The sequence below is a fragment of the Ambystoma mexicanum genome, chromosome 7q (assembly GCF_040938575.1).
Source record: "Ambystoma mexicanum isolate Mex_15411 chromosome 7q, UKY_AmexF1_1, whole genome shotgun sequence".
NCBI classification, from domain to species: domain Eukaryota; kingdom Metazoa; phylum Chordata; class Amphibia; order Caudata; family Ambystomatidae; genus Ambystoma; species Ambystoma mexicanum.
Window position 1 is genome coordinate 666,319,014 of NC_090941.1, and position 25,749 is coordinate 666,344,762.

The window sequence follows — 25,749 nt, forward strand, 5'->3', positions numbered from 1 at the left end:
TTTAGGACAATCCAAGCTAAAATTGTATAAATTAGAGGCGGAATTAAGGACTCACATTCAAAATTTGGCAAGTAAAAATCTGTTCTATTCGAAACAAAAGTTTTGGGAGTCTGGTGATCATAATGGCAAACTATTGGCATATAAGCTTAGGGAGACCTGTGTTTCTTCCAACCAAGCTGATGGTGGTATTACTTTAAATAGGAATGGAGATATTTGTGGTTATTTCAAGGATTATTATGAATCGCTGTATAGGGAGGACTGTGACCCAACTGTTGATAGACTGGAGAAAAAAAATGGAGAAAATCTCGCTCTCCAGACTGACTCTGGAGAAGCGAACTTCTCTTGATTCTGCAATTGAGGTTGCTGAAGTTAGTTTGGCCATATCACAAATGAGAGATGGAAAATCACCGGGTCCTGATGGTATTGTCTCAGAATTTTATAAAAAAATGTGATGTTCAATTGGCACCTGTTTTGTGTGAACTGTATAATGATTTTATTGCATCGGGAGTGATGTGTGATTCCATGAAAGAAGCGTTGATTGTGATGATCCCAAAACCTAATAAGGATCACACTAGATGTGGAAATTAAAGGCCTATTTCAATGCTAAATGCGGATCTAAACATTTTCACTAAAATTTGGGCCAACATATTGAGATTATGTGTAAGGGATCTGATTGATGGGTCTCAGGTGGGTTTCATTCCAGGGCGATGTGGCTATGACAATATTCGAACTGTGTTAAATGTGGTTGGTGACCGATTTGGGAAGGACACAAATGAAGTCATAGGGTTTTTATGCTGAAAAAGCCTTTGATAGGGTAAACTGGAAGTTTTTGGAATACACTTTACTGAAAATGGGTTTTGGCCCGATTTTCATGAAAATGGTAGAATGTATTCATAGTGATGTTAAGGCCTGAGTGTTGGTTAATGGGGTGGTTTTGGATCCGTTTCAGTTGTTGAGGGGCACGAGACAAGGTTTTCCGTTGTCACCTTTTTTGTTTGATTTGGCGTTAGAACCTCTTGCTACTTATTTTAGGCAATGTGAGATTATTAGAGGTATTAAAGTTGGGGAGGTTGAAGGGAAAGTTCTATTGTATGGTGATGATATGCTTCTTATGTTGTCAAATCCAGAAGTGTGTGGGGATGTAATAAAATCGATGTTTCAAGAAGTGGGTGAATTGCCAGGGCATAAGGTGAATTGGGATAAAACTGAGGTTTTCCCCCTGTCTAGTCGGCGTGAGTGTACGGTTTTGAGTTCATGGAATTGTAAGTGGTCTCCAGGGGGGGTTAAGTATTTAGGGATTCATGTTATTGGGGATTTAAAGAAATTGCAGCAATATAATCTGGATTCGGTAACTGCGCATATGTCATTATTGATTAGGAGATGGGAGCGATTGACTTTGAATCTGTGGGCAAAGATCAATGCGATTAAAATGGTTCTTTTGCCAAAAATCTTGTATGTTCTTCAGTCCATCCTGTTGTTGTTGTATAAAAAACAATGATTTAAGATTGAAAAACTTTTTTCTTCTTTCTTGTAGGGTCCTGGAATAAGGCCTCGGGTTCCAAAATATATGCTAGTACAAAAGGTTGAGGATGGGGGATTTGGGTTCCCTGATTTGGTAAAATATTACAAGGCATTTTTACTTAAAAAAAGCTCCTATTATTTTAGAGATTGTGATGTGAATGAACCAATTTGGTTGCGTATGGAAAGGAACATTTGTGCTCCTTTTGACTTGAGATCCATATACAATATGGATAAATTGCCAATAAAGAGGTTGAACTTGTGTCCGATAGTGGCTACTAGACAGGTGATGGGGGGAGTGGTTTCGAGACAATGGAATGAGTTATGGTTTCAGTCGTGATGCTTCTATATGGTATAATGAAGCTTTGCAGATTGTTAATAAATGTTTGAATTGGCTTAGTTGGGTAAATAAAGGTATTCTGAGGCTGGCGGATGTGATGGATGGGGATAGGTTGTTGAGTTTTGTGGAATTGATGGATAGGTACGGTTTAAGGCGAGGTGAACTGAATAGGTACTTGACTTTTGTGACTATGATAAATAATAGGATGGAATTGGCTGATGGTTCTATTGGGGAGAAACCAGAGATTAGTAAATTATTGGAGGGTCAGGAATATGGGTTCCGTACTTATATGCAATTTATGCCTATTGACGAGAAACTCCGAGGGGAATGGTCTAGATTGAGAGATATTTGGTTGGATGATGTTCTGGATGATATTTCTGAGTTAGATTGGAGATACATTCTGAAGGTTAACTTGACTTTGGGTCCTGATATGGGTTTACGTTTAATTCGGCAGAAAATAATTGGAAAGTTATATTGGACGCCTGTTAAGATGTTTAGATTGGGGCTCCGGCCTGACGATTTATGTTGCTGTTGTAATGTTTACAGGGGAACATTATTGCATTTACTGTGGGATTGCCCGAGAGTGCGGGAGTTTTGGCCGGCAGTGATTGATAGGATTGATTTGATTTTTGGTGTGGTTTTGCAGAGAACGGCAGTAAATATCATTCTACTTTCCCGTAAAGATAGGAGTGGTCGAATTAGGAGACATTCTTGCTGGATTGACAGGGCCATAATGGTAGCAATTAAGTTAATACTCAGGGTTTGGAAATCGAGGAAGAAACCAAATGTTGATGAATGGCTGACGGAATTGCATGTTTTGGCACAGTATGATAAGGTTTCATTTCGTAATAAAGATAAGGGTGAGGATTATATGAAATTTTGGGATCCATTTATGGCTCTTTATGATTGACGGGAAGGTGGGCTTGTTTTAATGGCTATGGTATTCGTGTTATAATTGGTGGGGTTCCTTTTTTGTGTTGTCTTTTATGATTATTGTTATTTTGTTGGTTATGTTTCACTATGGTTGGTTATTTTTGTTTGGTCTGAATTATTTATGATGCTTTTGTTCTGTAAATTTCATTCTATTTGCTGATGGTGAAACATTGTTACTTTTACTATTGTTGTTTATGTGAAAATTAATAAAGTGTTTTTGAAAAAAATAAAATCTTGGTCTGCAGGGGACCGCTTTGGCTGAACATGTGCTTACCATGATGTTTTAGAAGACATGCATGTCTACAGAAGCTAATGTGGTGAAATATCCTAATGTGTTTCTTGTAAAATAAAGTAGACCACATTTAATTTCCTTTCAGTGTATGCCTGTGGTGAGCATGCAAAATTGTAGATTGTTTGCAAATAGTTTCTCTGTATTTCCTTTTTTCTCTCTCTTTCTCCCCATCAATATTGTAGTGTAGTAAAGTAATGGTTCTGTTTTCACCATTCACTGAATTGATTGCCTGTGTAAATCACAGTTGTGTGTGTAACTTTTATTAACATGGTGTAAACCTGTGAAGATGAGCCAGAAACAATTCTAATTGATGTAAGAATGGGCACTAGTGGTTGTGCTCTGGAGCATTAGCAGCGATGTAGACTGGTACACTTTACTTGGTTACAGGCACTGATAACTGTGATAGTGGAGTTGAATCACCGATGAAATGTAGACTCGCCATCAATGTGCTACTGGCTTTGATCATTGCTACCTGCACATTTGATATTTTTCTAAATGATAATGATGAGAAAAATCAATGTAATTTGCCATTGTTTGTTTTTTGTTTGGGTCCAAGGTCATGCAGCTACAGTCCCTATATGTGTATTATTTTCTACTTCTCCAAAAAGTAATAGATGTTCATTTCTACAGGTGTGCCGGAGCTTCCCAAAGGAGAGCTGTTCTTGACCAGCATAGAACTTGCGATTTGAGGATGGGAAACGAAAGTGAAACAGGCCCCAATGGGATAGATCGTCCACATAGTTTATCACCCGATATGGAGCACACTGACAATGGAACAACAACACTGGAAGAAAGGTTCACCTCCACATCCCTTCCTGCTTGGCCTGATGAACAAGGCGTTGACAACCCAGCCTTTGAGGAGAACACAGTAACAGATAGTAGGTGCTCTTTGTTTCATTTTTCTATATTATTTAACTTAAATGAATTTCCTTTATGATCAAATCTCTATATAGTGAATGATACTGGATATATTCTGAACCAATATACATTTTCACACAGACATTCCATTACCTCATTGTGTAACCCCTCTAGAACTACCTTATCTCGCTGCTCGCACTCTCAAATCAGATATGACAAAGTCATCAGTAAAATTAGATCCCAGGACCAAAGCAACGAATTAGGTCATAAAAGCATATACAAAGCCGTATCTTTTCTGATTGACCAAAACATGTTCATCAGGTGGTTGTTTCATGTTGGTTGTGGAGTCCACCCCTTTCCCACCTGCCCAAAATCATGTTGATGACCAGCAACTGAGCAATCAGACGCAGGAGAGTGTTGCTTTATGAATTACTGTGAGGTCAGTTACTCATAAAGCAGTCCCCTCCACTGTAGTTTTTTAATTTTAGGCTTTAACCCCTTTAAGCAATATGTCCCGCGCCTGCATGATTCTTAATGTCACTATTGCCCTCCTAGATCCAGCTCTTCACCTATGAAAGATATCTCTGAATCTTCTCAACAAGCAGTACTACTTTGGTAGGTGATTTTAATATTTGGTTAAATTACTACCGATCTTATCATTCTCATTACAACCGAGTCTTCCAACTGAACTACAGCAGCATATTGAAACTGGCGATGGCTAATTCTCTATGTCCAATGCTCTTAGATACTACAATTAAAATGCTCTTAATCTCTAACTTGGGAATATTTTGTAAGAAAGAAACTTGTGGAAACTTTGGATTGAACAGCTCTTGCTACAAATTCATTACTGGGCCAAATTGAGAAGCCACTTTACATGCTTCACTGTCCAAATTGGTCTTACAAATAAATGAGTGCCCTTGAAAAGTAATGGTTTGCCAAGCATAGTGGAAATGATGAAATTATGCCTTGTGCCCGTTTCTTGCAATGTAGAGACTGTAATTAGCCCACACAGAGTATTCTGCTAGAATCCCTAAAACCTCTAACCAAATAAAAAAGATGTTTAAAGCCTTTAAGAAACAGACCAATCATCTCTGTTGGAAACTGTTAGCGTTCTTTGCTGATAAAATCATACTCATTCGAGATGGCCATTCACAGTTCTTATTTGTATTGAAAAAAGATCTATAGATTCACTAAACAACAACAATAGACATTATAAAAATTGCTTTGTCTATCTGACTACAGATATACACAAATGCATTAAAAGACTACAAATAAATTAGAGAAACACAATTAAAATATCAACCTATTGCTGTTTCCATTCATTTCTGGCATCTCATGAGGAAGTTAATACTATCTACTGTGATGAATCCTGTAGAGTCATCACCAAACCCCAACCTAAAGTCTCCTCCCATGTGGCCATGGGAAGGCAGCTGCTACCGAATGGGAGGATCACTTGGGAGGAGACAATGCCCAGGGAAGTGAAGAGATCCACTGTGGTGAGACACAGTATTTATCATTGAAATAAAATAACTTTTTAAGGGTGCCAAAACATGTAATGGCTTATGGTCGTTATGATGTATTGGAAGCACCTCCTATTAATCCTGTGAATGTGGATAAAGAACTTGTGACATCTTTGCATTCTCCCAGAAAAGAAAGATCGTTTCAGACTTCTAAAATCCAAACTCCCCCTTACTACCAAAGGTACGGTGAATGGAAACCTATAAATATTGGTTTAAATCAACTGCTTACCTCTTTGAAAGTGAACTTTAATTCTTCTTCTTTAAATGCATATAAGAAAAATAAATGAATTTGGAAATAAGAAATTGGTAAGAAAACCTAATGTTGTTTTGGACTACAAATCCCATAATCCCATGAGTACTGGGACGAGGAAGAGGGCTGAAGAGCAGTGTTGCAGTGCAGGTAAACCTGTTAAGCTTAATGATGCACACCACCTGAGGGAAGCAAGGAGGCTTAAAAAACCCCTCAAGTGCAGGTCATTAGTTGTATTTGTAGAGGAAGATGGAACTGTGGCTGGAGTTCATGCAACAGCAGTAGTCGAATAAGGAAGAAAGAACAGTGTTGGCAATACAGGCAGAAGTGGGAAAACCGAAGGGACGGTTGGGCTTCGATCAAGCAGATTTCAACTGCTTGTTGTGAGGAAGTCCTGAGCGAGAAGGGCTCCTTAATTAGGTGATCCGACTGAAGAGACCCTCAACAAGGAATGCTGTGGGTCCATATATAAGCCAGAACTCGCAGAAGTCCTGCAACACACAAAGTAAAGGAATACAGAAGCTGGTGACTCTTACCGAGCATTCTGATTCCTTGCATGAACACTGCCGGCAACGTTTCCTTAAACAATCATTTGGGTGTGAGGAAAGCTATGTGAATTTGACAGTTGATTGCCAAACAATGGGGCACTTGAAATGTAGCACTTGCGTGTAAGTGAATGTCATTTCTTTCACTCATGTAAGTAAGAAACGCGGTGTACCTTTATTCTTGGACTTGAATTTTGTGGAAAACATAAAGAAGTGGTCGCTTGTGCCTAATAAAGATTCTCAATGAAGAGTGACCTCTGAATCTTTACTAAAGCAATTAAGCAACTTTAACAACAGAAGAACATTATTCTTGCAAGTTGGAAAGAGCAAGCATTGCCCAAGCCAAGATGAATAACGTGTCTCCCCATTTAGGAGTAAATCCAGCCTTTCTCAAAGCCAAGAAATGGTGCAAGTGTTTTCATACGCCTAACAGAACATCAGCATTGCCGAAGCCAAGAATGTGGAGTCATTATCTGAAGCCAAGAGAGAGTGGCAACAAGGCTTCAGAGTAAATTGTCATGGATGGCAGAATGCAAAGAGGCAAAGGCAAGGTTGGGGAAAGGGAAGCTTGCTGCTTGTGATCATTCTTGAAAAGCTTATACACCCTACATTGTTAAAGCCAATAGGAGAAAGAGAGAAGTATAGCCTAAAGGCAATTTTGGGTTGTTGTTGTTGTTGCAGACAGACAAGAGTGATAAAGAGGCTGCCCTTGTCATGAACTCAGTGGGCACGCAGGGCACACCCTCACATAGCAGTGTGGGAAAGGACTGGACATGTAGAATGGCTGGCTGGCACAGGCATTTGTTAAAGGGAGTGAGTAGTCACGACCCACACCAACATGGCTGCCAGGTCAGGACCTGGAGCAGAACTAAAGAATGCCCCCAGCTGGCCCGTGTTTCTGGGATCCCTGGTGGTCTAGTGTTACAGGGTGCAGCCCGTGTTTATAAAACCACGCCCCGGGCCACACCCTGTGCTTAGCTTTTCTTCTGCTACCTGTGAGAGCAGTGTAATGCTTACCGCTCCTGTTTCCATGTGCACAGTGACTCACAACCTTACCGGTGCACGCCTGAACTCCTCTGTGCTCCGGATCTGCTCTGTGATCTATACTTGAAGACTTCATCAGCCAGGCTCTGTAGCAGCTTTAACTCCTGCTACTTACTTGAAGATTCCACCGATCGGGTTCCGCAGTGACTCTGACTCCTGCAACGAGAGAGACTTGCAGTAAGAACCTCGTAGTCTGAACATGGCCCACCCGAATCTGCCCACAGAAACCCGCTTACCTGTACATGTTGTCCGCCGGCCAGAATGCTCCTCAGCTGTAGTTCCAATCATTCGTGTGGGAGGCATAGCTGGTGAAGTTGAAGCCATCCGAGGTGCAGGAGCAACCACGGAAAGAAGCCTGCCAGCACGAGTCACCCTGAAGGGTGAAAGCAAGCAGAACTGCAGAGTACGTGCAGCGGAAGGTGGCGTACTAAGAAGAAGCCCAGCCGAGGAGGAGACCTGCTCCCAGAGCAGCGTGTGGCAGACTGGAGAAGCCGTGGAATATCAACAGAGCTGTCAGCAGTCCCGAAGACTGACACGCAATTTACAAGGCTCGCAGAAGCGTAAGAGAAAGCAGAACAAACGATGGAGAACTGCTGTGAAGCCTAACAGGAACAGTGAGCAGCTGCAGAGAACCGGTGAGTTGCCAGAGAGTGAATGCTGATCCCGGGGCACTCCGTACACGAAAGCTGTTATAAAGCAATACTTTTGAATACCGAACAATTGACAAATCAAAGCTAAGCTTATTTATTGAATGCCAAATAGTTAAAGAAAACGAAGCTAAGTGGAAAAAAAGAAAGTTCCCTTATAAGACTACAAGAGGGGAAAGTTTATTACCAGTACTTGCCACAGCCAAGGGACTGTCAAAAGACTTTGGGAGAACTATCAGTGGGAACAGCCTCTAACCGATACTACCCACAGACAAAAGGCTACGGGCATACCTTATCAAGACAACCACTGGGAAAAGCTCATAACCAGCATTACCATCAGCCATGAAGTTGTGAGAAAACCCTAATAATGTAACCGAAGCATAAATCCCCTTTTCATGGATATACCTTTGGGAAAGCTTGCATCTCACATTGCCAACAGCCATGTGACTGTGAAAGCATACTAGGGCAACAAGGGCTCAACTCTTCCTTTTTGGGATTCCAGCTGGAGGAAGCTTGTTACCCAAACTGCTATCAGTCAAAAAGCTGTCTTGAAGTCATTGTGAGACCCTTTAAGAATAATCATTGTACATTTTGTTCTCAGTTTAGGGAAAACTAGCATACAGGATGTCAGGAGTGAAGAGACTATAAGAAAAGGCACTTATTGGCCAAACCTCCTTCCAAGGGAGATTGGTGTGGAGAACCTTGGAATCAATATTGCCATCAAATTTGAAGTTAGTTGTAGGAGTTTTCTTCCTGGCAGGCGAGTATACCAGGAAAGGTCTTTTAGTGGTTAGTCCTGGCAGGTGAATGGATCAGGACAGAAGATGATGGTTTGATATCTTAATGGCAGAAAGATATGTGGAAAGAACCTTTGTTGAAGTAAGAGAATTCATGTATTGAATAATTTGTTTGACAAGCAGTAGCAGCACTGAGACAAGTTGCTTTTTACTATCCATACAAAAGTGTTTTATTTCAAGATGAAGTATTGAGAAAAATTGAAGTTCTATCTTGACAAGAAGAAGTTTTTTTTGAAGAAAGTGTTACATGGATAACCAAACAATTGCATTTGGTTTTGTACCTGTGTTTTGGGGAGAAAAACTATCATCCTTTCAAGCGGGATTTTGTGGAAGACATTGGGCCTCATTACAAGTATGGCGTTCCAGAAATAAGGGTGCCGGTAGCAACGTACCGGAACACTTTCCATCAGGGAACATAGATGGCCAGCCCTTGGAACAAGTTGCTAAATAAAAATGTTCATAATGAATTGTTTGGATGTGTTCATTTTATATTTTAAATTTATATTTTATACATTCTTTCTTTTCTTTTAATGTTTTTTATTTAGTATGAAAGGTTAATTTAACCATAAGCACTTAAATAAATATAAAAAATACAGGGCTACTTCAATATCCCTGACTCTAGATCCTAGATCCAGCCAGATGCAAAAAGCAAAGCACACGGGCATACATGTCTGTGTAGACCTTGCATAGCTTTTCACTTTCTTCGTAGTGGCATTTTCCCCCTATTTCCCCAATGGAATGCAGCATTCAAGTGCAAATGCCTGTGCTGAAAAAAGGATTCCCACAATTACAAACTAAGCATCAAGTGCAGCTGGCCATATCCTGGGGCATGGATCTCTTGGACAAAACCATAATGGGTATGGTACGAATGAAAAACCCATGCCTCCAGACGGTGCCTTAACACAAATGGGAGCATATAAAACCATATTAAATGCTCTTCATTGGTTCTAGGTGTTATACTAGATGAAATACAAAATGTGGGCCTTATTATGAGTATGGCGGAGCAGTAAGGAATTACTGCCACTTTCCCCACTCCGCCATACTCCAAGTTTGACATTGGAGTGGAGGATTTACCACCAGCATTGTGCTGGTGGGAAATCCTCCAACGGTCCACTGAAAAATGGTTGCAATTACCACCAGCGGAATTACCGCCAGTGGTTACTCTGCCAAAATCCCCATGTAGTCCTACGTATCCCAAGTATGGGAACTACCACCGCCTACCGCTACTTGAAATGCGGCGGTAAATCCGCCAGACCAAGTTGCGATAACAATAATTCCGTTTGACAGTATTCCGGGGGATTTACTTGAAGAATACCACCAAACTCGTAATGAGGGCCTTAAAGTCTACCGCGTCATGCACAGTGCCTCCTGGAATGGTCACCCTAAATATCTGAAAACATTGGCTCTGTACTGCAGACCGCCAGCAACCTCAATTCAAGAAACACCATGTCAATCTGCCAATGTAATTTAAGCTGAGAAAAATATGCAAGCCAGTGTTTTTGGGTCACGTTTTCTAGGCTTTGCAACACTCAGAAGACATCCTTGAAATGCTAGCAGAGCTACCTGACACTCAACTAACACTTGAAGTAATGCTTTTCAAATAAGCTTTCCAGTTTTAAAGCAGACCAATGTGATGCAGCAATCAAGTTGTGTGCTTGATGTTGTCATGTCTCTCTGGAAAGGCACTAAATGCCTTGACCATTAATTCACAGATTATTCCCTATGCCAAGGCTGTTGATCTACAGACAGTGCAAGACCATTTAGAAGTCCACTGTCAAATTCTTTGTGTGCCCTCAAAGTATGGATTAGGTTTGACTGAGCCCACAGGATCAACTGAGGCACCATAATTGGTACTCTGGAGTGCCTCCCAGATTGTCAATAGTGCTGCGATCCTCAGTCCTTCCCTTTCTCTATTGATCAGGTCCATCTCTGTTTCAGGCAAAACAGACACTTTCTCTTTCCTGAGATTGAAGCTGATGTCATCAGGGAGACATGTACAGTCTTACCAGGTGAGGTACCGGACTTCCAGCAACTAATTGGACCTCAAGGTACTATGAACTTTCTCCTCCTGCTAGGTGGAAAAACAACTGGTGCCTCAACCTAGTTTCAGCTAGGCTCTTTGGGCCTTACGGAGGATCCTCCTTCCTCCACCACACAACAAAGTTTCTCTTGTCCCACAGCTTCTCCCTTCCACTTTCCCTCCTTCTGCTCTTCACCTACTTGCCCTCTGGTACGCTCTACATTTCATTCTATGACTTTCCTGCACCTCAGCATTTTCAATCTCTCTCCTTACATACACTTATGGGACTGGAGCCTGTCTTGAAAAGGGGGTAATTGCTCCCTGGCACCAGCCCTTATTAGCATAAATTACCCACTTACAGGTCCGCTCGTGCTGAGCAATGAACTAATGCTTGAGAAATTACACCTTCAGTATAAATTAAGCATTTATTAGACATATAGCATAATATAACATAACAGTAAATATAGCAGCAATTTAGCAATGATGGAAATATTTGTTAGAGAAATCACAAAACTTAGAGAAAAACAGTCTTACGCCCCTTGAATGGTATTTTCATAGCGCTGAGAGATCCTGGTTGTCTCAACCCAGCTGCTGCCAGCCCCTTCAGATAACAGCACTGCAAGGTTGCGCGCAAGGCCTCATCAGGTTCCGGGCACACTCGCTCTGCGGATGAATCTCTCACCCAGTTCTGGGTGTTTGCACCTTTTGTGCTCTTGTGCCGTCAATCAGCATGATGCACAGTGCCAGAACCTTCTACGTGCAAAATATGTTTACCGATGGAAAAACCCAACTGTCTCTGAGATGCTCCTTGCTCTTACCCCTCCCTACTTGGAGCCCGGTCCGCGAAAGCACAGGAATGTCTTATCAGTGTGTGCAAGGCCTTATCAGGCCTTCTCAGGAAAGAGGGTATGTTTACAAAGCATAGCAGAGCCACTGTGGCGAAGAGAGGAGCTGAAATAATATGCATTGCAATTAACCCCTAGTGAGAAACCTTTACCAGGCCTGCACTCTGCTAGCTAGTGTCTATAGTGCTTCAAAGACTGGCTATCTTAGCGCTATATAGGTGCTATAATGCTCCAAACACTCAAATACAGGTATCTATTAGCTACTAAACTGGGGCCTCAGCCCTGTCTTTCTATGCATATTGCATAATGTAACCTCCGACCCCTCCTAGGCCTGCACATTCCTTGTAGCTCACTAATGTTTAATGTAGGCGCTACCTACATATTACTTTCAGCATTTAGCACATACTTTGAATAAGCTATTAGTCTTAGCTGTTAATGCAGCCATCTAAGGCCCTAATATGCAAATATGGCACTTTGTATTTCACTACAGAGCCTAATCCGGCAAACGTGAAATCCGGTTAGTAGTGTGTGCACAGACTGCAGACTAGGTGATTGGGTGAAGCATGCATGATTTCTCCAGATGCTCTATGCTGTGTGGCAGACCTGCCCTCGGCTCTGCTGATAGAGGTTAGAAAACAGCAGACCACCATTTTATAAATTAATTTGTTAGTTTCTACTGGTCATTCAGTTCCTAGTCGGGACCTCCGGGCTTCGTAGTGGCATTTCCTTAGACACTTTCTTCGTAGTGGCATTTTCTTTAAGGTATGGACTCAGATTCCTCTGTAGTTACCGTGGCCACCCTGCGGACTAATTGCTTGTGAGCTTGTCCATCTCTAACATACTGAGAACCTTTTTTGTTAATGCAGGTGTAACACCCATCACCCCTTTATATCCCTTAATATTGAATGAGGTCTTATGATATGACACTGCACCTGTACAGGAGAGTTGCTGTCATTACCAATAGTGGTATACCACCTGCAACATTATGTATATCATAAACACCGGGGTGAGTGAAAGGAGTGCCTCCACCTAGAGCGTGGAGGAGCTCTTCAAGAAACCTTTGTCTGAGACAAAGTGGATATTTGACTCAAAAATAAACGTACCTTTTCTTATTTTCTTATATCAAAGTCATAAACAAGAAATAGTGCATAACTACAGTACACATAAATGGCAGTGTCACTTCATAAATCCCAGCATTCCTATCACTTCTCTGTTATGTCAGTATCAGAAGATGGACATTTTGGATAACGTGTCTCTTTATTCAAAAAACCTATCCGTCCCTATCGTTCTTGGCCTAGCGACAGTGCTTGTCAGAATGTCCTACAACATAACCTCTTCCGTTTTTCAGAAACCTAATCTATCTTGATTCCTGCCTCTACCACTAAAACAGAACAAAAGCCAACATAAACAAAGTTAGAGCCTCTGACCAAAATGGTGTCTATTTCTCAAGACAGGATCCCTGACCCCATTGTACAGTTCAAGTAACGATGCACCAGAATGTCACTTTCGCCTCTCTAACCTTGGAGTGTGAAGACGCTTTATGTTAATGTATTTTCTTCTCTCTGACTTTGGGTTTTTCAGACACTTTGTACCAGTCTCAGGAGTCTGATACCTATGGGTTTGCTGTGATTTTAAAGTTCTGTTACAGGTAGTCCCCTGGACTCACTTTCCAATGATTAAGGTAATCTGCTCTCCTCCTACATTTCGCTATCCCTCCCTGGGGCCTCAAGCTTCACACCCCAGGCTGGGATTTGTCTCGCTGTGGCATGCCTCGGGTTTGAATTACTCTTACCCTGGCTTGAAGGCAATTCATCCCATCTTGGGGTTGTTTGGTTCTCACCCTGCCTTGCGGTTGTTTGGTTCTCACACCTCCTTAGGGGCAGTTGATTCTCACCCGCCTTGGGGTCGTTTGATTCTCATCCTGCATTGGGGTGGTTCAGTTCTCATCCTGCATTGGGGTTGTTCAGTTCTCACTACGTCTTGGGGCCGTCTGGTTCTCACCCCACCTTAGTTTTGTTTTATTCTCAGCCCGCCTTGGATTATTTGTTTCTCATCATCTTGGGGTCGTCTTTGACCTTGCCACCCACCTCCCAAACTTCCCCAAGTGAACACATACCTTTCCTTCCAGGCGGCACTCCTCCAGTCGGGCATGTTGGCGTGGTAGCACAGTCTCGTACGGTCGGCTTCCTTTGCCTCTGCTGGAATGGCTGCTCCCTTCCCGCTGGCTCTTAGTGGAGTTTTTGTGGTGGGTCCACGTCTCGCCTACATATAGTGGTTCCAGCTTCCTCTACTGGGCCTCCTATGCTGGTCCCTCAGTTTTATGCTGCGGGCCAAAGCACCACACTGGGTGTGGGTTTGCTTCTCCAGGCCACAGTTCCTCGGAGGAAAGTTCTCTCTTGTGGCTCTGTGGGCCTCTCTCTTCCCTTCCACCCATGCGGATGTGCTCTCTCCTCTGTAGATAGCGAGGGGGTGGGCTTATGTCCTGTTCTCTGTGCCGGGTTAAGGACGGTGCCTGAATAGGGTCAGAAACCAGCACAGCCATGGATACATGAAGTGGTAACTCATTACATATGTCAATTTCCATATAACCAACAAACTCGTTGTGGTGTTGGGACAAGGGAGGATAACACATATCCGCCACCCCAGAAGGATCCCGCTTGCCCTGACCCTTAGGGGGTGTTACGCTTAGTGTGCTCACTTCCCTAGTCCCAAAGGGGGTGGCTCCCTCTTGGAGAGATGGGACGAATTCCCTGGACTCGTCACACTGCCTTTGCAGGTTTAGTTCCTACATCCCTTCCTAGGGTTACAGCTTCCACAGATCCTTCCAGAATTCCTGAGGATTTTGAAGGAGGGTTTCTTAGTGCAAGAAAGACAGCCTTACTCAAACAAGTAACTGAAGGAAAAAATGTTAAGAAAATGTCTGTGCCCCAAAACAATGTGGGCTTGCGGTTGCAGCCTGCATAGGTAATACCTGCCTGGCAATGTATAAAAAAAACAGAGTGTGTGCATTTGATTGATAGTTTATGTATATAGTGCCTATACACAATATGTTTCAAAGCACTTCAAGGCAGGGCGGGAACAAGAGAGAATACAGTGCCATTCTTAAGTCCTTGATAGATTAAGAATGTGAAATAAACTATTGTACTAGGCCTGGTGACATTTCAGATAGTGCAAGAGCTTTAACAAAAATAAGGAGGGGAGGGGGTGGGAAAGGAAGGAGAAAAAGAACAGATAAGTGGCTACGGTAGTAGGCCTGACGACATTTCTGGTAGTGCCGGAATGTAACAAGAGGTGAGGGGGGTGGGGGAACAGGGAGCAGGAGAAGAACAAAACAAGCAACTATCGTATATGGAAGGGGCTGGGAATGCAGTTCTTCTTAACACAACTGCATTGAAGTGACAAATCCTAACAGGGCACTTCAGACAGGCCTCCGGGAGCTTTCCTCTCCTCTCAGGAGCAGGATGTAGCATGTCCGAGCTTCGCCAGATGGTCGAGCTTTGCTGGTCTTCAGTGTGCACAAGCGACTCGATAGCAGTACTCTGCCGCTCCAATATCAGTGCTAAGAATATCTGCGTCCCCTTTATTGCTAAGGGAAGTCCAATGTTGGTTTTGTTGGCAAATCAACAGCAAGCCAGAAATGCAGCCAAGGACGGGTGACGGCTATGAAGTCTCAGTAATGGGACCTAAAAAGGTATGCAGTAATGTTATTGAATAGAAAACAAAGAATGCATTTTTAAACGAACCCTAAACATCTAAAAAAAGAACAAATTTTAAAAAACGATATATATGTGGTTGGGAATGGAAATAGTTTTAGGGGTGGGGGAAAAGTATTAAAAGGGGGGAACTTGCTGGGGGGACCCCCCCGCAAAACATACAAATATTTATTTTATTTTTGTAGATTTTTTTCTTCATTCAAAATTAATTCTTTGCTTTATCATTCAATAAAACCACATGTAACCACCTAAAAAGAGCAGCTTGAGGGACTAGCTAGAAGGAGGGCTAGCTGATACACTGATAGAACCTGAGTTTGGGGTTCTAGGAGGGGTGTCTAGACCTGGGAGATCTTCCCAGAGACATTATGTTCCCTGTGTAAGGAACTCATGGTGGAAACAGTAAAGATAGACACAAGTGATCACAGTTCAAGGGTGTTTATTAAACTGTATGTGCAGGGTGGAAAAACACCTAACCTAAACCTAAGTCTAAGATGGGAGCAAGCTACGACCATCAATTAATAATAAAGCAGTCCTAGTGGCGTCTTGTCAAATAAAAGGGCCTATACTAAAAAAATAACTATTGCCAATCCTTACAACTAAATACAAAAAGAGTGTGGGAAAAGGTTTACAAGAAAGAAAGAAGTGTTCACAAATAATAAGTCAGGATGTGGTAGACGGGGGCCTACCTTCCCCACGTTTTGAGCACGGAACAAGGTGGGACTCCTGAGCACAGCCCACGCTCAAACTTTCCCAGCACGAGACAACAGTTCCGCTCTCAGCTAACAGGGTCTTCGGTGGTTAAGTCTCTTTTCTACAAAAAGTCTCTTGCCTCAGAGGACCTGATGTAGTCACAATAACAAACCAAACATTCCTTTTCATTGGCCCATTGGGTGATGACTTTTCATCCCTGGATCCCCCTCTTCCGGCTCAGATCCACGAAAAGTTCTTAATGATATCAGGGCCTTCGGTAGTTCTGGCTTCCGAGGGCCTGACAGGTTCAAAATAATAAACAAAGGTTCAACACAAGTCCCTTTCTGGTTGCACTTTGGATGATTATTCCTCACCCTTGGGTCCCCCTCTTCTGGATGCATATATCGGCCTCCCTCCGTCGGTTCACTCTGGCTTGTATTCAAAAGATTTCTTGGTTGCATTCATGTGTTGGTGGGGTGATGGCCTCTCACCCCTGGATCCCCCTCTTCCGAGTTCAGACCCTTCTCGAATGTTTTGCCTCCCCCCGTTCGGTTCAATTCAGCCTTTTTTTGGTGGGTGATGGCTTTTCACCCCTGGATCCCCCTCTTCCGGGCTCAGACCCTTCTTGAATGTTTGCCTCCCTCTGTCGGGTTCACTACGGCTTTTGTCACTCAATTTAGCTTATGGTATTTGCAAATCTTAATGGGCCTCATTACATGGTAGGTGGTAAGGGTTTACCGGTACCGGTAAGGGCACCGGTACCGGTAAACCCTTACCGCCTTACTACAAGTTCTCTTTGCGGGACCCAACCTTAACGGCTGGTTTTACCAGCCGTTAAAGTAGGGTGCCGCAAAAGGACCTTGGTGCTAATTACGGTACCGCAATTTGCGGTACCTTAATTAGCGCCTTCCCCATTCCCATTATGCCCTATGGGGGCAAAAATGGGAATGGGGAAGTGCCTTGGTGAAAGGGGAATTACCGCCCCTGCTGACTTTGGAGTAGGGCGGTAATTCCGCCATCCACCAAGGCGGACACAGTAAAATACAGGCGGCAACCATGGCGCTAATAGCGCCATGGTTACCGCCTACCGTGTAATGAGGCCCAATGTCTTTTTAAACAGTTCACTGTGGACAACCCTGCGCCGGGTTCATTCTTGTCAGCACACTGTTCATTGGGACTTCAGGCTTTGCCCAGTTCTATCGGCATCCCTCCGTCGGGTTCACTCTTGCTAATTCTTTGCCAATAATACAGTTCTTTCTCTTTAACTCACTATGCAGGATCTCCGTTAGCTTTCCAATTACGTGCCGGTCAAAGACTTTTGACTGTACATGGGGTTTTGCTAGACCCCTGTATGACCACTTTGAACTTTCCCTTACAGCTCTCCTAGGGCCTTCTGGTTTCGGTACTTTCAACAAATGTGGGATTAACCAGAGTCTCTTGAGTGAGCACCCACGTGGTGCCGGACCCCTCTGCAGCTGGTTTTCCCTTAATGTTCACAGTTCTTTGTACTTTTCTTAATTTGCCACAGTGCGACTTTCATTCAACACAGTTCGGTTTCTTTATCGGTTCTCCCCTCGACTCACCGGCTGTGATGAACCTCTTGGCTTTCCTCGTATCTGGAGTCAAAGACGGTACCACAGTAGCAGACGGCTATCTCTGTCCAGTTTATCAGCGTAGGCATGCTCCGTGTACTGTTGACATCTGCTGCAACACACTCTGGCTATTTGCGGTCTTACGATTCCTTCCACGGAGGCTTCGCTAGTCTGCATCGGAAAGGGCAAGGTCGCTTCTCTCCTTCTTACTCTTTCTATTCTCACCACCCTTCTCCTCCTCTTGAACTGCCGTGTTTAGATTGCTGTCTCATTGTGCCGTCTGCCTTTGCCCATCTTGTGCTGTTGTGCTCCACCTTTTATCCCTGTGGGGAAAGGAAAGGGCTGTCAGGTGCGTGTGATTCTGGTCAATTGCACTTTCCCTGACCCTTGGGTTGGGACATGTCAGGTAAACAGTTTTCATATTAGTCGGTTTTTCACTGGATGGGAAAGTGTTCGTGTCGGAAAAGGAGGGTGGTAGAGTTTCCAAGTATCCTACAGTGTCTGAAGGGGAAAAGGTGTTATATGGAATTATAAACTTTGTACGGGGGGATTGTGGGAACGGTAGTGTTTTGTCAATGCTGATTGAGGGTTCGGAAAATAATAATAACCAGAGTGACGTGGAAAAGAATGACCAGGAGTGTGCAGATAGGAAACAGGAAAACAGGGATTCTGGGAGTTGTGGGTTTTGAGTAGAACAGGGTTTGGGCTCCGGGGATTTACCAGATATGGAGGGGTCATTTGATTTGGATAAGGGAGATTCTTTTGGTGGGAGAGAGGTACAGTTGGTGCAGCCTATAACAATAGCTTCAAGAAGCTTGTCTTCCTTGTCCCTTTCTCCGGCATAATACTGTGCCTTACCTTGGATATTCCACCAAACATAACCCCGGGCTCTCCACCCAGGTGATCATCCCTCGCTTGCCCAGCCCCAGGGTTGGGACCTGAGAGCACCAGCCCATCCCTGGCCACCTGATTAAGGGATTCTCGAGGTCTGCTTGGGAGAATACCCTCAGGTTTCTCACACCTGTCAGTCAGCCACTGTCTTACTAGCGCTCAAATGTCACTCTTCCTCAGAACTTTTCTAACAGACAACTTGTAATGTTCCATTTACAACAATGCTGGAGATGTGAGCTCTTGCTTCAGCCCTTTTCTGTAAAGAATTAAGAAATGAACAATTTCTCAACTGTTTAACCTTTTACGTTATCATTTTCAGCAATTCAGATCAGGAATGTATTCCCATAATCTCTCTAACTGGATTAATATATAAGTTATGATGATAAACTTCCATTTGACTATTTCTTTCTATATGTTTTAAAAACATTCTGCACCATACACGTTACCAGCAGCTATGACACACCCTGTGAGAGACCTCTGGGACTGCTGTAGGGTATTGTATGTCATTGCCTCATACCTTTAGCACATGCTCCTCTAACAAATAGATAATTTATTTTCTTAGTAGCCTAATAACAGTACTCATGCCTGTGCAGGATCTTCCCTCTAGCTACAAAGGGATGCAAACATGCTCCATAGGGACCCAAATCACATCCTTGTTTGGAAATAGCATGCAAGCCACATATTTGCCAACATGCTGGCCCAGCAGCTCTAGAGCTTGAGTATACAAGGCTACAAAAAAAGCCTACTACTCGGATAAAAGGACCATGCTGCTCTAACCAAACTTACCAGTCTTCAAATTGATCTCTATGTTCTCCAACTCAGTAGTGTGCAACACCGGAGTGACGCCCTCCCAACCCAACTTTGACTCCCGCTTGACCTCTACTACCACATAGTCATGGACTACCAAAGCACTTCACTATGAAACAGGTATTGACTCCATCCCTGTCAATCCTTCTCCATGTCCTGCACCCATCAACTCACCAACCCTGCATCGTTCTCCTCCTTCAGGCTGGCCATATCTTTGCAATTCATGGAATGGGTAGGCTCAAGCAGACCAGCAGTCTCCACTGCTGATCCCTGCCCCACAGCACTATTCAAGAAAATCCTCTCAGTCACCCTGGCAGCAGCCACAGGCTGCACAAACCCGAACTTTGCCTTCTCTTTAGGGATTGATCCTTTGAAATGTAATATCTCTTTTGCCATACTCGAGTAATCTGCCTGCACAACTACAGAGCAATTACAGTCTGCTGTCTAAAGGCCAAACTGACCAATCTAGCTGGCTACCTTCACCTGCTCTTTCATACTTAATACTGCAAGGCATCTTTCAGACCCTTATGTAATACAGAAATGGCCCATATCTCTGGCTACTACAGCCTGAAGATCCAGGAGGGCAAAATACAGACAACTGCACTAATCTTCCTGGACTTGGTCATGGCATTTGACACAGCTCAGTCACTAGGTTAGTTTCCTTTACTTGATGGATCTGCTCCTTGCTCACTTACCATCCCCTATTCTATTCCAAACCACATCATGTACCTTTGGAGACCCATACTGTTCCTCGCTCTCCTCCCTGCTCTTCCACAAATATAGTAGCTTCGTCTTGATGGACTGCCTTTCGGACCAGCTTGCTACAATTATACAAAAGACATTACAATCATTATCATGTTCTGCCAAGGCTTCGGTGTGCGCATGCAGACATCTGCGGCTCTCCGCCTTCTATACTGTCCCTTCCTTCACTATGGTTCCCCCCTACTCCGACCTGGGTAGTCAAAAACATAGACCCATGCATTACCCACCTTGAAGTTCACAAAGAAGGCCAAGGATCCCTCAAACCCAAGTTGGTGGCTTATTTAACCTGTGGTGCTTAACTGCACATTGCCTCCAAATCTCCACTGTAGGACGCCAAGACAACCTCTGCCTCCACCCACAACTCGGAACCAGCATTAAATTACATTTCGTGTGAGAATGCTGTATTGTCTTAACCTGGGTGCCTTGCTTTCTTGTTAATGATGAAGATGGCATGTTTTTAACCAGGATGCATGGTCCAATGATGAATTGTTTAAACCAGTGTGTCATTTAATAACAAATGTTGCATAGTGTAATTGGTCAATCCTTTCCCTCACCAGCTAATGATGTATTGCCTCAACATGTAATGCTTGTTACCTCACTTAATGAAAAATGTGCATTGCTCGTTTTATGATACACTATGCTCTTAAAAAATGTGCTTTCTGAATCTGTGATGCCTGTATTCAGTCATAATGATGAATGCTATTTCTTGTCCCTTGATCATCTCTTGATAGAAGCACACTTACAACTGAAAAGACATGCCCAATGTTAACAGCACTGACACACACACTATCGCTTTATTACTAAACTACCCAACCACTCATAGCAACCAACCTAGCAAATGACATAGCCAAACACACATCACACTGCAACCCTACATAATGCAGGCCTGGGGCCTGGTACCTTCAGAGTCATACAGTGATCTGACCACCCCCACCAGTGCCTCTCATCATCCTTTGCAAGCACTTGCCCTCAGGCTCCCTTTCCCGGATTATCCCAACCCAGCCCACTTGTCCACTGCACTCTTCCTCCCCTGACCCCCCTCTCCTCTGGCACTTGCCGCCTTGGCCTGAACAGCACTTACCCACCCCCACCTGTGGCGGTTCCCCACTCTTGCACCTCCCCTTCTGCCCCCCATCCCCTTGCACTTATCACCTTGACATGTACTTGCATGGAAGGATTGTCACAAGGCCAATATAACCGTTTCTTTGTTCTCTGTTGTCGGATTCTTATGATTCCCATTCTCTCCCCCCCCCCCCGCCCCCACCATCTTGTCTTGTGGCGCCTGCAAACATCTGCGTATAGGCGTCTACAAATGTCAAATAAATAAATGACCTTGCAGCATTGCTATGCTGACAGGTACTGGCAAGGGATAGATTTCTATGCAAACGATGTGTAACATTATCTCAATGCCCATGTTACAAAGGCATACACAATTAAATGTGTACCAGCCTTTGCCATGTTCACACTCTCTTGAATTGTCACCATAATGTAAATGCAGTCCTAATCGTGGCAATTTAAGCATTTCTAAATTATTATTTGCATTGTCCTTTAGATTTGGAGCTTCCTTACATGTTTAATGGTTATGTAATTCCTAGTGTCAGCCTTTTTTCCGGGTAGAATGGATTTCCTGAATCCTGGCTCAGATATCATTGTTGGCATTGAATTCTAGTGCCATTAATTCTTTAAACTCCTGTTACAGTATTATGTGTGATTTTGTCATTACTTTTGATTGGTAAGTAAATAGCTTCTCTTTGGAAGTGTATATTGTGTAAGGGTCATGTGCAAGAGAAAGATCTGTCTGGATTGCCTTCACTTAAACAGAAATTGTAGGTTCTTTCAGTTTTCCCTTTTTTAGTTTTGGCTATTAGGCGGTGCTAAATGTAAGTGGGAGGCATCTCAATAATTAGTGGCCTTTAACAGATGGTCTTTGCAATGAAACCTTCATGGATTTATTTAATGGTTTTAATGATATAGGTCTTCTTTCCTATGATGGCCACGCTAATCCCTGGAATTTAAATCCTACCCTCGTTCAACAATGTATGCAGGTCTAAACTGGAAAATAAGCTTGTTGTCAGGCTCACTGGGGAGCTGAGCAAGCAATGATTTGATGAGAATATTGTATCTGGACATGCAGATTTAAACAACAATGCATTCCTTATTTTAAAGTCTCACATATACTTCACACATAGTGTAATTACAATAGACTTCTACTTGCATTTATAAATGCGTCACCTTTATTTCTTTAACATATGTTCCTGAAGGGAGAGACCACTTGATTTTGAATGCTGTTGGAAAAGGAACATAGCCTTTTTGGTCATACAATTACAGATGAATGGATTTAGCTTTGTTTACACGTTTAATAATGTTTTGCTCTTAATGTAGAAACGAGTGCCACATTTTCTTTTGTGCTTGTTGATATTTTCCAAATAACACATAAACCTGTGCCAGTACTTCGGCTTTCAGGACATTGGGGCTCTCCTCAAGTTTGCCGGTATCCTGGCGGTAAATCCGTCAGGATACCGACAAACTGTATTACCATTACTGGCACTCGGTCCGGTGAAATATCTACCAGATTATGAGTGCCAGGTGACTGTGTAACTTCCCATTCTGGTATTAGAGGCGCTGGTATTATCGGCACCTGTAATACTGGCGATTTCTGCTATTAAGGTGGCGGAATGATCTCCAGATGGAGGTTATTCCACCACCTTACTGGCAAACTTGTAGTTGGCCAGTGCATTGACGAGCCGCGCACCGTCCAACTCGTCATGAACCCCATTGTTCCGGTGTGGCAGGGCACCATTTTAGACTGCAGAAAGATTTCTTTGCCCAAAAACAGCTTTCAGCATTTCTTGCTGTCAGTTTAAAGTTGGTCACCAAGTCTTTTGGGCCAAACTACATTTTTGGCTGTGCAGTTCAAATGAATGTTCCTGGTGTGTTTCAAAATCCATGGCTCATGTCAGCTGTTATCCCCCAGGTGAGCAGGTAACTATCTGAATCTCCAGATGCACCCTTTTTAGTGATAATTGAAGAAAATTCAAACACAGGCGTGAAGAGAGTAATTATTCCAGCACCTCTTGATTTATCATCCACTCTCCATTTCTCTTTCATTCTACCCCACAGCCCTCATTATGAATTGGTGGTATGGCTAAAAACCGGCAGTATTCCAAATGCTACCTGTTTTCTCATACAGCGTCATAATCAGTTGCCTTTCACGTTTAGAAATAACCGCATGCAACGACCCGAAAAATATAAATACAGTATTTACGATCTGAAAATGAGTTGGAGAACCACCTGAAAAATCCTAAAGAAACCTCCAAAATAGTCCTCCAGATAAGAGGTGGGGGCATTTATAGTTCCCAATAAGACACAGATGCCGGTAGTCACCTGAAAATGGCTATAAAAGAGTTAGCATTGTCGAAGAATGCCCTGCATCAACATGTTAAGTGTCAGTATCATCAACTTCAACTTCAGTGAGGTTTTTATTGAAAATAAGGAAGAATTGCAGCAGAGCACTCCAGATGCAGAGGCGGAGCATCCACTTGAACAGCTGGATTTATATGATGTATGATGTACAGGATTTTAAAGTAATTAGTTCTGTGTACCACTTTGGCAATCAACTTTGGCTCCTACCTGTACAGTGAGATACATTGGAACACACCAAGAAGTCATTATTTCATTTTTGTAAAAGCATCATCATGCACATATTACAGTAATACAAATTATGAACAATAGCATTTTTGTTTTACAAAATAATTTGTTTCGCTGGCACATATCTAACTCAAACATCTTCTCCCTCCAGCCTACGATCGCCAAGACCCCATCCAGGACACAAACACTGCTCTGCCCTAATTCCAAGAAGAACCCCACTCGCTCCAACCCATCTTTAAAACCCATCACAACCTCCAGGTCCATTTCTGCTGCGGGTGTTTGCATGGCCAGTTGTAATGGGAGGGTGGAGTGTAGCTGCCTCACAGAACATCTCCTTTAGAGTCTCCTAACAGAGACTTACGTGGGAAAGGTGGTGGGCACTGTGTAGGTGTCCATTGAGTCCCTTTCCAGAGGTAGAGCAAATCGGCAGGTGGTTTTCTCCAGGCGCTCCAGGATATGGGAAACAACATCAAATCAATAATACATCTCCTCGGTGGCCTCCCGCGTCCTTTTCTTCTGTCTGGCACTGGTTGAAGCTACTCCATTCAGGCCCTGTAGCATCCCTTGATTGCTCTCATATACTTTCTCCCTTCCTTGCAACTTGTGGATGGCTGATGACACCTTCCTCATTGCTTCAACAAAGTCCTGCAAATCCACCACCTGTTGCCTTTCCAAGTCATCCTGAACACTCTGACCTGCATCTATTGCCTTCAGCTGGTGCACAATGTCCTGGCGGGCATCTACAAAGATGGTGGGTATGTAAACAGGAAGGGTACCCTGGCGTACATCTCCTGCCATGTCCCCCCTTTTCCCTAATGTACCATCTGCAATGTGCTGTGTGATGTCTACACCATGCTTATCATCACTGTTGTACTTACCTTTGTGGACGTAAATGTGCAAGGCTGTATTTAGAATTGCGGGTGATTGTAATGTTTGCTCTTGGAGAGGTTGTGGCGGTAGCAGAGGAGGTGGTTATGGCGGAGGTGGCAGTTGTGGTTGTTATGGTGGCCACAGTTGTGGTGATGGGGCCACGGTTGTCGCAATGGTGTCTTCAGCACCATCCTGCATGCCTTATTCATCCTCATCCTCCTTCTCCACCTCCAACACATTTTCCTCAACAGAGATTCCAGTACCTGTGCAGGAAGGCACGAGCAGCCAGTTGCTAGCCGTGCTGTGGTCTGCTTAGTGTACAGTACACTGCCACCTAGAAAGTCCAGCTCATGGCTTATTGCCCCATATTCTTTCATTAGAATGCAAATATGGGCACGAGAAATTACAAGTGTATGAGAGGGACATTGTTGCTGTGACTGCAGGTATGTACATTGCAGTCCCCAGTTCTTTGTGGTGCACTTCACTTTATAATATAAGCCATGGCAATCTTTGGTGTTGTCGAATGTGTGGCTTTTACCATGGTCAATGGTGTGTGATAGGTATGGTTATCTCCATATGGTATATGGTCATGTGCTCACTAACAGATATACACTCATGTGGTACAAGAAAAATGTTGGTTGATTGTAACTGTACCCACCTCCATATGTTGTGTATCCAGTCACAATATCAGTCACAATATCCTGGCTCTGAGGGCCTTCAAGCTCACTGAGATGCACTGCAGGGCTCACTTTCTCCTCTCAGGGCTTCATCACAAAGGGTGGTTCTGCTGTTAGAGGCTGCCACAAGACGACCCAATTCACTGTCACAGACATATTAGTCAAATGTAAAAATCCATGGCTGTTCTTTTGTTCCCACATTTGTTTTTAATTCTGAGGCGCGATCACCATCACTATATCCTACAAACACGTGTTTGTATCTTTTTGTGAATCACTAACACAGGCATATTTGTCAAATATAAAAGTTTGTGTTCATTGCGTTCATTGCTTTGTTACCAAAACGCCATTTGATTTTATTCGGAACAGCGACGAGCATCAGCGCCTGCCCCAACTCTTCATCCACTCCATCATGATTCTTTGCAAACATAACGCCATAGGATGGTGAGTGGTGGCGTGGAAAATGAGCGCATCCGGGTGGTGAGGTAAAGCT

The 25,749-nt window shown here is 43.3% G+C and overlaps 1 protein-coding gene across 3 annotated transcripts in view; it reads left to right on the plus strand.

Moving 5' to 3' along the window:
• The window catches only part of LNX2 (ligand of numb-protein X 2), an 858,121-nt gene that overhangs the window by 402,226 nt on the left and 430,146 nt on the right, over positions 1-25,749 (plus strand). For all 3 annotated transcript variants that reach the window (XM_069639047.1, XM_069639049.1, XM_069639048.1), the window contains exon 3: positions 3,714-3,961. In XM_069639047.1, the coding sequence (XP_069495148.1) occupies positions 3,714-3,961 (248 nt within the window). The remainder of the gene's footprint in view (positions 1-3,713; positions 3,962-25,749) is intronic.